The sequence below is a fragment of the Temnothorax curvispinosus genome, unplaced genomic scaffold, assembly GCF_003070985.1.
Source record: "Temnothorax curvispinosus isolate PA1 unplaced genomic scaffold, ASM307098v1 QBEX01015062.1, whole genome shotgun sequence".
Classification (NCBI taxonomy): Eukaryota; Metazoa; Arthropoda; class Insecta; order Hymenoptera; family Formicidae; genus Temnothorax; species Temnothorax curvispinosus.
The window spans coordinates 1-10,756 of record NW_020224842.1 but is presented as its reverse complement, the minus strand read 5'-3'; the positions used below and the strand labels follow the sequence as shown (position 1 = coordinate 10,756).

The window sequence follows — 10,756 nt, the reverse complement described above, 5'->3', positions numbered from 1 at the left end:
CATTTAAAATCATCAATCCTCTTTCTTCTATAAATTCTAGTAGCGTCCTACCATCCTTGTTCACCTTCTTATCTTTAGAATTTCTCCCTTTTCCTTTCTCACTTTCTTCATCTTCCTCTTCCCTTCCTCCCTCCTCTCCCGTTCTCGCATTAAAATCACCTCCTATTATGGTCCTTACTCCTATTTTTCCCTCCTCTATGCAATCATTCAGCCCTTCTAACTTCTTATCAATGTCTTTGTTTACATATATTCCTATTATTTTCCACATTTCCTCCCCTATTCTTAGCTTGACTTCAACCCTGTTTTCCTCTTCTTCCCTCCCTCTTCCCTCCTTTATTTCTTCTATCCCTTTTCTTATACCTACTAGCATTCCTCCGCATGCTCTACCTTTCTTATTCCTCCTATTCGCTATTTGTACTCTCCAGCCAAATTCCTTTGGTAGTTTCTCTTTCATCTTCTCCCATCCTTTCTTATCCATCCATGTCTCCATCATAATAATCACATCCCATTTCTTTACCCCATCCCAAAAGTCTCTATCTTTATTTATTATTCCCGCTACATTCCAGAATACCACCTTGGTCTCTTCCCTCCCCCCTCTTTCTTCCTCCCCTTTCTTTATATCTACGTCTTCCTCAACTCTGGATTCGCATCCTGCCGCTCTCCCTCCTTCCTCCCATTTATTTTCCCCATCCTCCTCGCTTTCTTTGTTTTCATTCTCTTCGTTGTGACCTATGAAAGTCTTCCCTCCCCTCCAGTCTGCCTTTGCTTTCGTTCCATCTCCATTCCTTGTTGTCCTCCCACATCTTTTGATAACCAATTGTCACTCTTTTTCCTTTCTCTCTCTTCTCTCTTGCTATCTTTCTTATCTCTGTTTGTATTTGTCTTTCCTGTTTGGTGAGATCGTCATCCAGAAAGCTTCCATATTTCCTTCCTAGTTCCTTCTTTTTCTTCATGATGTCTCTTTTAGCTTCCCAGTTTTTGCATTTCAAGAGTCTCATTTTGTATTCCCCGTTTCCTATTTCTTGTATTTCTTCTATGCTTCCTTCTGTACTGTTTAGTTCTTCCATCAACTTTTCGAAATTTTCTTTTCTCTCTTTAACGTTTCTTAACTTCTCCTCCTTTACAATTATGTTATTTTTTCTCCTTCTTCTTTCCGTCATCTCCACACTTTTTTCTATTTCCTTCATTTTTTCTATCAACTCCCTGCCTTCATTCTCCTCTGCGCCCTTCATCTCTAATTTTTCTATTTTCTCCTCCATCGTTTTTACCTTTTCTTCTAGTGCCTTTCTCTGCCTTTCCCATATCTCCTCCCTTCTCTTCCATTCCTCCCTTACTCCCTTTATTTCGTTTTTTATTTCTTCTTTGTCTTTTTTCTTCTCCTCCTCCTGTTTTTCCATTTTCCTCAGTATCTCTTTTAATAGATCCTCTGTCGCCATCTTTCTTTTACCCTCTTCTCCTTTTTTTAACTTCGCTGGCGGTGATCTGTTGGTCCTTCTCGTTTCATTAAATTTGTCGAGAATTTCTTTCTCTGCTGCCCTGGCCGCTTCTTCCTCTAACTCTTTTCTTTTCCTTTTCAAAATGAGATCTTTGACCGATCCTAGGCTGTCCGCCCTTCCTCTTTGCTTAGCAAGCTCCTCCGCCTTTGTAGGCCTGCCTCTTGCTTTCCTCTCCCCTTCGTCTTCCCTCTTCTTTCCTATCCTTCCGTGCTGGTCAATCTCTATTCCTAATTCCTTCTCTGCCTCCATCCGCCGCTTTTCCCTTAGCCTTTCCCTCCTATTGGTTATCTTTCCTATGCCTTTTTCCTCTTAACTGCTTCCTCCCGTTCTTAACCCTTTCGCCTCCGCCCTCTCGCTCCTCCACGCCTCCCTGTTCCGCCGCTCTTGACCTCTCTAACTTTCTTTAACCCTTTTTCCACCTCGAAATTGCTCTCTGCCACACGCACACCTGTTGCTATCTACTCGCCGGAACCGGAAGTCTTTTTTTAAATTATTATTGCAAATAAATAAGTAATGTAAAATAAATATTAAATTAATATCGAATAAATGTTAAATAAACATTTTTTAAAACCATTATTGCAAATAAATAATTAATGTAACATAAATATTAAATTAATATCGAATAAATGTTAAATAAACGTTTTTTTTTAATCATTATTGCAAATAAATAATTAATGTAACATAAATATTAAATTAATGTCGAATAAATGTTAAATAAACGTTTTTTAAAATTATTATTGCAAATAAATAATTAATGTAACATAAATATTAAATTAATGTCGAATAAATATTAAATAAATGTTTTTTAAAATCATTATTGCAAATGAATAATTAATATAAAATAAATAGTAAATTAGTGCCGAATAAATGTTAAATAAATGTTTTTTAAACTTATTATTGCAAATAACTTACTAATGTAAAACAAATATTAAATAAACGTTAAATAAACGTTTAATAAATATTTAATAAACGTTAAATAAATATTATTTTTACAATAAACTGTACAAATGTATAATTAATAAAAAATAAATATTAAAAACACATTTAAAAAACATTGTCTGCTGATTGGGTTATTTATAAGCGGATACGACGAAACGAAAGCTTGAATTCTCTAGTTTCTGGAAACCATCCAATAATTAGTTTCATCGGTAATAGTTAATTTAATTTTATCGGAAAATGCGAGAAAAGGAAATGTCTCAGTACCCGACCATCAGTTTTTGGTTATGTCCCGATATCCGGCCACTCGATATCCCTGTTACCAACCATTCGCAGATGGAAGCAGAGACAACTTTTTTTATATTCAGTATTTCTTTATTAGTAAGACAAGGAAATTTTTGGTAACATCAGGTACATATAGCAACAGTTTGTAAAATATCTTCGCATTATCATTTTTGTTTTTCTTTTTTCAGTTCTTTTCGCAGTTTTTTCAATTAAGCCAGCTGCCTTTTTTTCTCTTCTTGTTCCAGCTTTTTTTGTTCTTGCGCTCGCTTCTTCTCTTCTTGCACACGTTTCTTCTCTTCTTGCATTTCCTTCCTTCTCTTTATCCTATCTTCTTTTTCACGTAGAATGTTTCTTTTTTCCTCTTGTTTAGATTTTTCATATTCCATCCACTTATCGGAAGTAGCCACAGTGGGAGGCTTGGGACCGTTGAGGGGCCTCTTCCTTTTTTTGTTTGGAAGATCCGGGGGCCAAAATAGGGCATCTTTGAACGGATCTGGAGTACCTTCGAAGGCTCTGCTGTCAAGTCTCGCCTGCTGCAAATCAAAAGACGCCAATACAGGAAAAATTCAAACATTTTTGTATTTTTGTATTTTTATACAAACTTGCGCCTGGTTCATTTTCCGAAATAAATTGTTCGGTCTCCAAGGGGTCAGTTGCGCTATTTGATTTTGATTGCGTCGCCGAATGATTGACCAGCGCCGCTATTTTCGTCGAGATTGATCGTTGCCAGAGTCCCATCGTGTTCAACCGCCAGCACAACGATGCTTTGATCTGCCCCCAAACTCAGACTCTTATTCGCCGTAATTATTGCAGCGCAATCCGTCAGGGTTCCTCTACGGTCTTCGGCCGTCGTTCTCTCGGCGTCCTCTAACTTTTGATCGTCGCTCGGTACCACTGCATCGTCGATTGTGCCCGAATCTACACTCATTTTTTCGTAGCCTATATATACAAACACAAAAATATCCAAAACATAAACTAAATAAAGTTAAATAAAATGAACTTTGCGGAAGTTCATTTTATCCACGACAAAAAAAGAGCAATCAAAAAACAGTTTTCCTAAATTGTTTGTTTATACCAGTGACTCCCTTCATTTGCAACCAAAACGTAAAAAGTCCTCGATTTTCTACCGCGCCACTCCAAAAACTAATACGTTCCGATTCGATAAACTCTGGTAGCAGACCGGCTGATAGCCGCTCTTCGAAGAATTTCAGAAACTCCGCCGATTTGGTGTCCTCAGCCTGACTTTCGACTTTGTTGTCTTCCTTCGATTTTCGTTTCTTTAAACCTTTTCTAAGGACATCAAAATCGACGGCATTTGCCGAAAACGGGAGCAATCCACAAGACGCGAAGCCTCGAATAATTGTTCCCGTGAGATTCATGCTGTCGATTGCAGTTTTCAGCACTGGCGCAAATTTGTTTTTTGTTAGACGATCTCCGTCCTGGTCAAGTCTCCACTTGTTGACTGTTTTTTTCCATGACGATTTCAGCGGGTGAAATACCGCGACATCCAGGGGCTGCAAAATATGCGTAGCATTCGGGTACAATGCGATCAGTTCGATTTGATGAATCCCTGCAGAACTCGTTCAGAGGCATCGTACAATGCGAAAAATGGCCATCGACATAAAGAACGACGGGAAACTCGACGTTATTTTCTTTCAACCATGGATAATAAACGTTTGCGATATATTTGTAAAACGTCACGGCGGTCATCCACCCCCTTTCCGATGTACCGATGCTCTAACCTTTAGGGACGTTTCGAGCTACGCTCGCCGGAATTCTCCGGTACCAATACATCACCATTGGTGGGGCCATTACATCCGCCGCGTTAACCGTAAAGAGAACGGTGAGGCACTCCTCATCCCCATTGACGACTTTATAAACCGATCTCGCACCTTTTCTTGCAATCACATTCTCGGCCTTCGGACATAGGAAGAATGCACTCTCGTCGCAATTGTAAACTTTTGAGGGATCAATATTCAACAAGTTCTGCGTTGTTAAGTAGCTCTCGACCTCGGCGAACCAATTTCTGAGTCTTTCTTCCGTCGCCGAAGCGCGACTATAACTCAGATTTTGAGCTATTCTTCGGCTAAGTTCCGGGTGACGACGGAGAAACGCCTCGTACCAGTGACGGCCGGGACGATTCTCTTTGAACGGCGTTGGTCGTTCGAGTCTCACAACCAATCGTGCAACACTGTCACACAGCTAATCTTTGGATATCGGGAAACCTTTTTTACTGACATGAAAGATCCACTTGACAAGCTGGGTTTCTTCTTCCGCAGACAGAATACTAGACGGTCCCTTCTTGACGAGTTGTGAAACACCTTGTTTGTGCTTGTTATAGAGAGTGCTTCTCGGAACGTTGTGCATTTTAGTCGCAGTCCTCAGAGGCACGCCCATTCTTACTGCAGCCAGAGCAGTTTTTATTGACGATTTTGTATACTTTTCTGTTTTCGACATGATGCCAGCGTCTATAGTAACATAAATAGATACATACTTGAAATATGCGTGGAAAGACTTTTTGCATAATGCTCGATTAACCTAAAATTTCAATGTAAACAATCTGCTGACTACATAATAGCAATAACGAACTCGTTCGACGAAGCCAAATTTGTAAAATGTTAGATATCATACTGCGAATAATCGCCTCAGTTTAACGTAATTTTAAATACACTAGTAAACAATGCCGTACTTTAAGCACACTAGTAAACAATGCCGCGCGTCAATGCTGATCGTTCCATCAAGGTTATGGCCGCTGTGTTCGTTGCGTCCGGCAATTGGGACATCACCCGATCGCCTGGTTGTACCAATATCCAGCCACTTGGTTGGCTATTGATACACCATACGGTTGAAACGTCCGAGTATCCAACCATGCAAATTAACAATTTATCGGCAATTCTAACTAAATTTCGACCCTAGATTTGCATTCTCTACATCTTCCTTAATATAAAAAGCTATAACTTGTTCAATATATGTATATAAAAAATGAAGGCGACAATAGTTACAATTGTACTTCGTCAATTCTTAACAAACTGGCTTACAGATGCGCTTCGTTTCCCGAGGCGGCGCGTGCACTCTCAAGAAACTCGAAAAAATTACTACAAAGAGCGCAAGGATTATTTTAACTGTTGTCCTATGCATAGATTATAAATCGCAGAACTCAATTAAATGGTTATTTATTCATTTTTATCGAAAAATCTTTTAATTAAGTGGAATATTCCCCTTAGTGGTTGGGAACTGGGACATGGTTGGCTACTGGGACGTTTACCTTACAATTATTTATCTTAACGTCATCAGCTATATGTAAAAGATAGTGTGCATTTAGAATCTGAGATCCTTTACCATACAATTTTGGTAACTGTAGAAAATATGTTTTCAAGTAAGATTGAGCATTCTCATTGTATTTTTGTGCAAGATTTTTTGTGCATAGAATTCGAAAAGTCACATGAAAAAGTAAATAATGATTATACAGGTCAGGATTTAAAATTCCCTTGAAGACAATAGGACCAGCATACAAGGCTAAAAATCGAAGTTCTGTTGCTTTCATATTTGAAACAGGAACCCGAGGTTTTTGTTGGAATTTTTCAGGCACATATGTTTTCAAATGCGTTTACGTTCAAACAGTTTTTGTCGAAGATTAGGCGTCAATTTCACAGCAGTCTTGTTAAATAGTAAATCCATTACATAGAACTTCTTAGTGATTCCCTGACAGAATTGATGCATGAAGTCTATAACAAAAATATTAATCATATCGATTGATGGTTGTATCCGTAATAATGGTAAATAGCCAATGTGATGTTCTTTTTGTTGCTGTTTTCTGAATAATTCGTCTGATTGTTTGGAACAATCGACATCAGGATATATTACACGCTTATTTGGAAATCCTAAACTTTTCCCATAAACCTCGCAACGCTCACAGGCTGCATAACCTCCATGTCCTTTTATTTGTTTCAAGAATTTTCTGGCAGGGATATCACAAATAATGTTTCAAGATTATAACATATATTTTGTCATCTATGTAAATACCATTTTTATGTAAAGATTTAATTTCTTGAATAAAATCATCCAGAAATTCGTTTACATCATCTGGCTTTGTATCTCCGTAGTAAATTGCTACAGGAAATGGAGAATATATGTCTGGTTCATGGAAAATTTTGCAAAGTATGGGCCACAATTGTTTAGTACTTGATTTATATGGAGAAGCTCCGTCAACATTCATTTGAAGAAGAATGGTATTGTCTCTATGTAGGATCTACACAATTTATAAGACCTTTTTCAATCCCTAAGTAAACAAACTCGCCAACGTGATCATTTGCTCCTCTCATCGCTTTCACAGTATATTCAGCTCTTGAAGAATGTAAAAATGTTTTGCTACATTTTGGAAGTTGAGGTAAAAGTCTTTTTCGTAATATGTTTAAAAGAACGTCAATATGTGCCAATGAAATACTATATGTAACTGGCCAATTTCTTATTTCTTTAACTTCAGGATCATCTTCCGCTATATTGTTGTTGATGTTGTCATCTTCACTGCTTTCTGAAAAATTATCGTGCTGATTTTCATTTTCATTAATGTCATCTTCACTGCTTTCAGAAAAATTATCGTGCTGATTTTTATTTTTATTAAGGTCATCTTCATTGATTGACTGGAGTAGAGTAGCGTCAACATGAATAGAATCATTCACAGTACTTGAGTCTCTATAAATTCTCGACGTGCTAGCAATATTGGAAAGTTTATCTAAATTTCCAACAAATAAAATATAAGAATTAAAGAACACAGTTATTAAATATGCATACAGCAATATCTATAAGAAATAAGGTTTTACATACCTGAGGAATGATCAGATTGAGAAATACTCCTCAATGCAGATTTAATAAGACGATGTTTCTGGACGCGTTTGTGAATTTTTTCTCTTCTATTCATAACCTTATGTTTTTTATTAACTGTGTCACAACAGTAAAAATATATAATAGAATATACAATAAAAACTTTTGTAAGATATTGTGTATCTTACTGCCGTTATCACTCTGCCGTCCGTCCGTGCCTTCCTTTGGAACGCGCGAAGGCTTTTCCCTACTCTATTTCTCTTTTCCGGACTTCCTACTTATTTATTTTCAGGCTAACGCTATCCAACCGACTCATGCCTATCTCTATTTGAAATTTGTCCACTTAGACCTATTCGAAAATCTTACACTTTTTACTTGGCTGTTGCTATGAGTACACAAAAGTTAGCTATCCTATTAATGATTAATGTATTAATTGACCAATACGAATGTGTTTGAAGTTGAGGAAAAGAGAGAGAGAGATTGTGTCGGTACGGCCATCTGTGGCCTTTGAAATATGATAGTTCATGCCGCGCGTTCTGAAAAGGCCGGTGTGAATGCGCGAAATAGGCGCCGGCCGCGTTGCGTCGTCCCAGGCGTAGCGGCGTAGGACTACCGCGCGTGCGTAAGCATGTTGGGAGGGGCGCGCAGCCCGGGCGAGCGAGAATTCGTCTTCTAGACCTCGTTCAGTACACATCTGTTGTAATCTGTTCTATTAACGTATTAAATTGCGTCATTCTTTTCGCAGTGAGCTTTAGATTCGAGTCGCGGAAATATCGAGATCCGTTTCTCAATGTAAAACAAACAATATATCGTTTTCTCGTGTGTGACGCGGATTCAAAGCTGAGCGACTGTCGTCGCATCAAAGATACGAGCCCTGTTGGAATATTCAGGCTACTTTTCCGGACACCAGGAAGGAAGCCTCTTTGAGAACGTACGAGTAGGACTTTCAAGCAGGAGACGAAACGTCATCGAGGAATTGAGGACAACCTCTGCTTATAGTTTCTTTTTTGTGAACATTCGTAAATATTCTCGTTGAATTATGTCATAAGAGTTTCAAATACAAGGTAACCGAATTTCTCATACTTGAGTAGAGACGTTAGTATTTCATCTAACGTTACAAGGAGGATCCTGATCAAAGGATCCTTAATTCTCTTAGGGTTATCCTTGTTCAATTGAGGAGATATAATGAGTTTCACGAGTTGAGAGGAAAACATCCTCTCTTATTAAAGAATTGTGCACAATTTATTTCGAGTCAATTAATATATATATATAATAGTCTTTATTTCACTCCCTTCCGGGTTGGAAAGACGTTTTTTTTAGTAAAAACGTTCCCAAAAACCTTTACAATCTGCCATACACAATATTGACTCTATACATTTCAAACATTCCCAAAAACCTTTACATTCTGCCATACGCAATATTGATTCTAAACAATTCAAGCTTCAAGATGCCCCCCTTGTCTCGTTCCTTCCCCTTTTTCTTCCGGTCCTATTGTTTCCTGTGACTTTCTTTCTGTTCCTTCCTCTTTTTCTTTCCCGGTTTTCCTTTCGTGTTTTCCTCCTTGACTTCTTTCCTCTCATTTCTTCTGATCCGTTCTCTGCTTCTTTGGTTTCTTCCTTGTCGGTTTACATCCTCCTCCATCTCTCTCCCTTTTCGTCCCATTTCACCTCTTTCCCGTCAATCCACAGCCTTCTATTTGTTACTACAGCTGATCTTCCTTTTGCTCTTTCCTCTCTTGCTTTAATTACCAATTTGTGTCTATACGCCCTCTCTTCCATTGTTAGTTCCTCATCTACACCTACTTTCCATCTTCTCCATATTTCGTCGCTTTTTTCAATTATTTCTTCCTTGTCCTTTTCTTCCTTCAGCTCCCTAAACATCAATTCTTTTTTGTCCGTTCCCATTGCCTCTATTACTCCTCTTACCGGGATTATTCTTCCTGTTACTTTTTCCATTATAATCTCCACTATTTCTCTTCTTTCCCTTGGACTTTCTCCTCTTACTTTCCTCCATATTATTCTTCTTTTCTTCCTTTGCTCTTTCTCTCTATTTTCTTTCTCTTCTTTCTGCTTCTTCTTTCTTTCTTTCTTTTCTCTTCTTCTTCTTACATCCTCCTCCATGTCTTCTGCTGTTCGTCGTGCCTTTTCTTTCTCGCTTTTACTTTCCTTTTCTTTGCTTCTGACTTTTCTCTCGTTTTTGTCTCCTTTGGTCTCACTCCTTTCTTTATAGTCTCTTTCCTCTTCTCTTTTATTTAATTCATCATCACTCTTTCTGACCTCATTTCTTTTTGCATCTTCCTTCCACTTCCTTTTCTCCTTTTCCCTTTCTTCTTCTTTCTCTATCTCTTTCCACCAGCTTTCTCTCCATACTCCCTCGTTCCATCCCTCGACGCCGCACTCTTCTTCCTCTTCTACTGCCTTCTTCCCCTTTACCGCTCCGTCGCTGCACTCCCTCGCCTCTTCCGTCTCTTCCTCCCATCGTTCACTGCTCTCATCCGAATCTCTTTCCTCTGTCTCTTCCTGCTCCTCGCTCTTTTCGATCTTCCTTTGTCGTTTCTCCAGCCCTTCCATTTGTCTTCTCATCTCTTTCATTTCTTTCTTCATTTTTCTGGTCTGCCGCTCTATCTTCTGTCCTACCTCCCTTATTTCCTTTATAACTTCTTGTATCCAGTCCTTTTCCTCCGCCCTTTGTTCGGTCCTCGTCATACTCTCCCTTCCTGTCACTGTATTGAAAATTGTTAGTGCTTGTGATTGCCTCTCTATCTTTACCTGCCTCTGCTCTCTCTCTCTCTCCGCTTTCTCTTCTATTTTTATCTACATTACTCACTTACTTTCTATCCGTTTTTCTTTCGGGGCGTTCCTTTTTCTCACTCTACTTCTATTTTTACCTCTAACCTCTCGTTTATGTCTTTCTCGTCTTCCGCGCATTTCATCAGTACGCCAACTTTATCGCGTCTTCTTCAGGTCTGCCATCCCCGCCTGCTCCCATCGCCATCTCTCCTCCCGCCCTCGCTCCGCGCGAGTGCCCTCTCGACGTATTGCTCCTCTTCAGGCCTGCCAGCCCTGCCCGCTCCCAGCGCCGTCCCGTCTCTCTTCCCAACCTCACTCCGCGCATGCGCTTGTCGCTCGCATCTGCACCGTTGCCGCGCCTCGACGCCCCGCAGTAGTGCCAACCAGAGATGCCAATGGTGCTGTTTTGCCCGCTGCCTGCGCGCCTGG

At 39.3% G+C, this 10,756-nt stretch overlaps 2 protein-coding genes across 2 annotated transcripts; both read right to left on the bottom strand.

The window, feature by feature from the left end:
* Positions 1-710: 710 nt before the first annotated feature.
* LOC112465310 (uncharacterized protein PFB0145c-like) lies at positions 711-1,259 on the bottom strand. The gene has a single exon (XM_025032817.1). The coding sequence runs from the start codon at positions 1,257-1,259 to the stop codon at positions 711-713; it is 549 nt and encodes a 182-aa protein (XP_024888585.1).
* Positions 1,260-7,392: 6,133 nt separating this feature from the next.
* LOC112465309 (golgin subfamily A member 6-like protein 1) lies at positions 7,393-10,435 on the bottom strand. The gene is made up of 3 exons (XM_025032816.1): positions 10,369-10,435; positions 9,647-10,260; positions 7,393-7,449 (listed from the first exon to the last, which is right to left on the bottom strand). Coding segments are annotated over exons 1-3 (672 nt in total). The 5' UTR covers positions 10,370-10,435.
* Between the last annotated feature and the right edge of the window lie 321 nt (positions 10,436-10,756).

Bases quoted from the DNA above. Each gene is read 5' to 3' on its own strand.
- LOC112465310 (XM_025032817.1), bottom strand. From the start codon at position 1,259: ATGGAGGAGAAAATAGAAAAATTAGAGATGAAGGGCGCAGAGGAGAAT.
- LOC112465309 (XM_025032816.1), bottom strand. The intron at 7,450-9,646 runs GTAAGAAGAAGA...TTGGAAATTTAG, and splicing joins CAGAAGACATGGAGGAGGAT to ATAAACTTTCCAATATTGCT.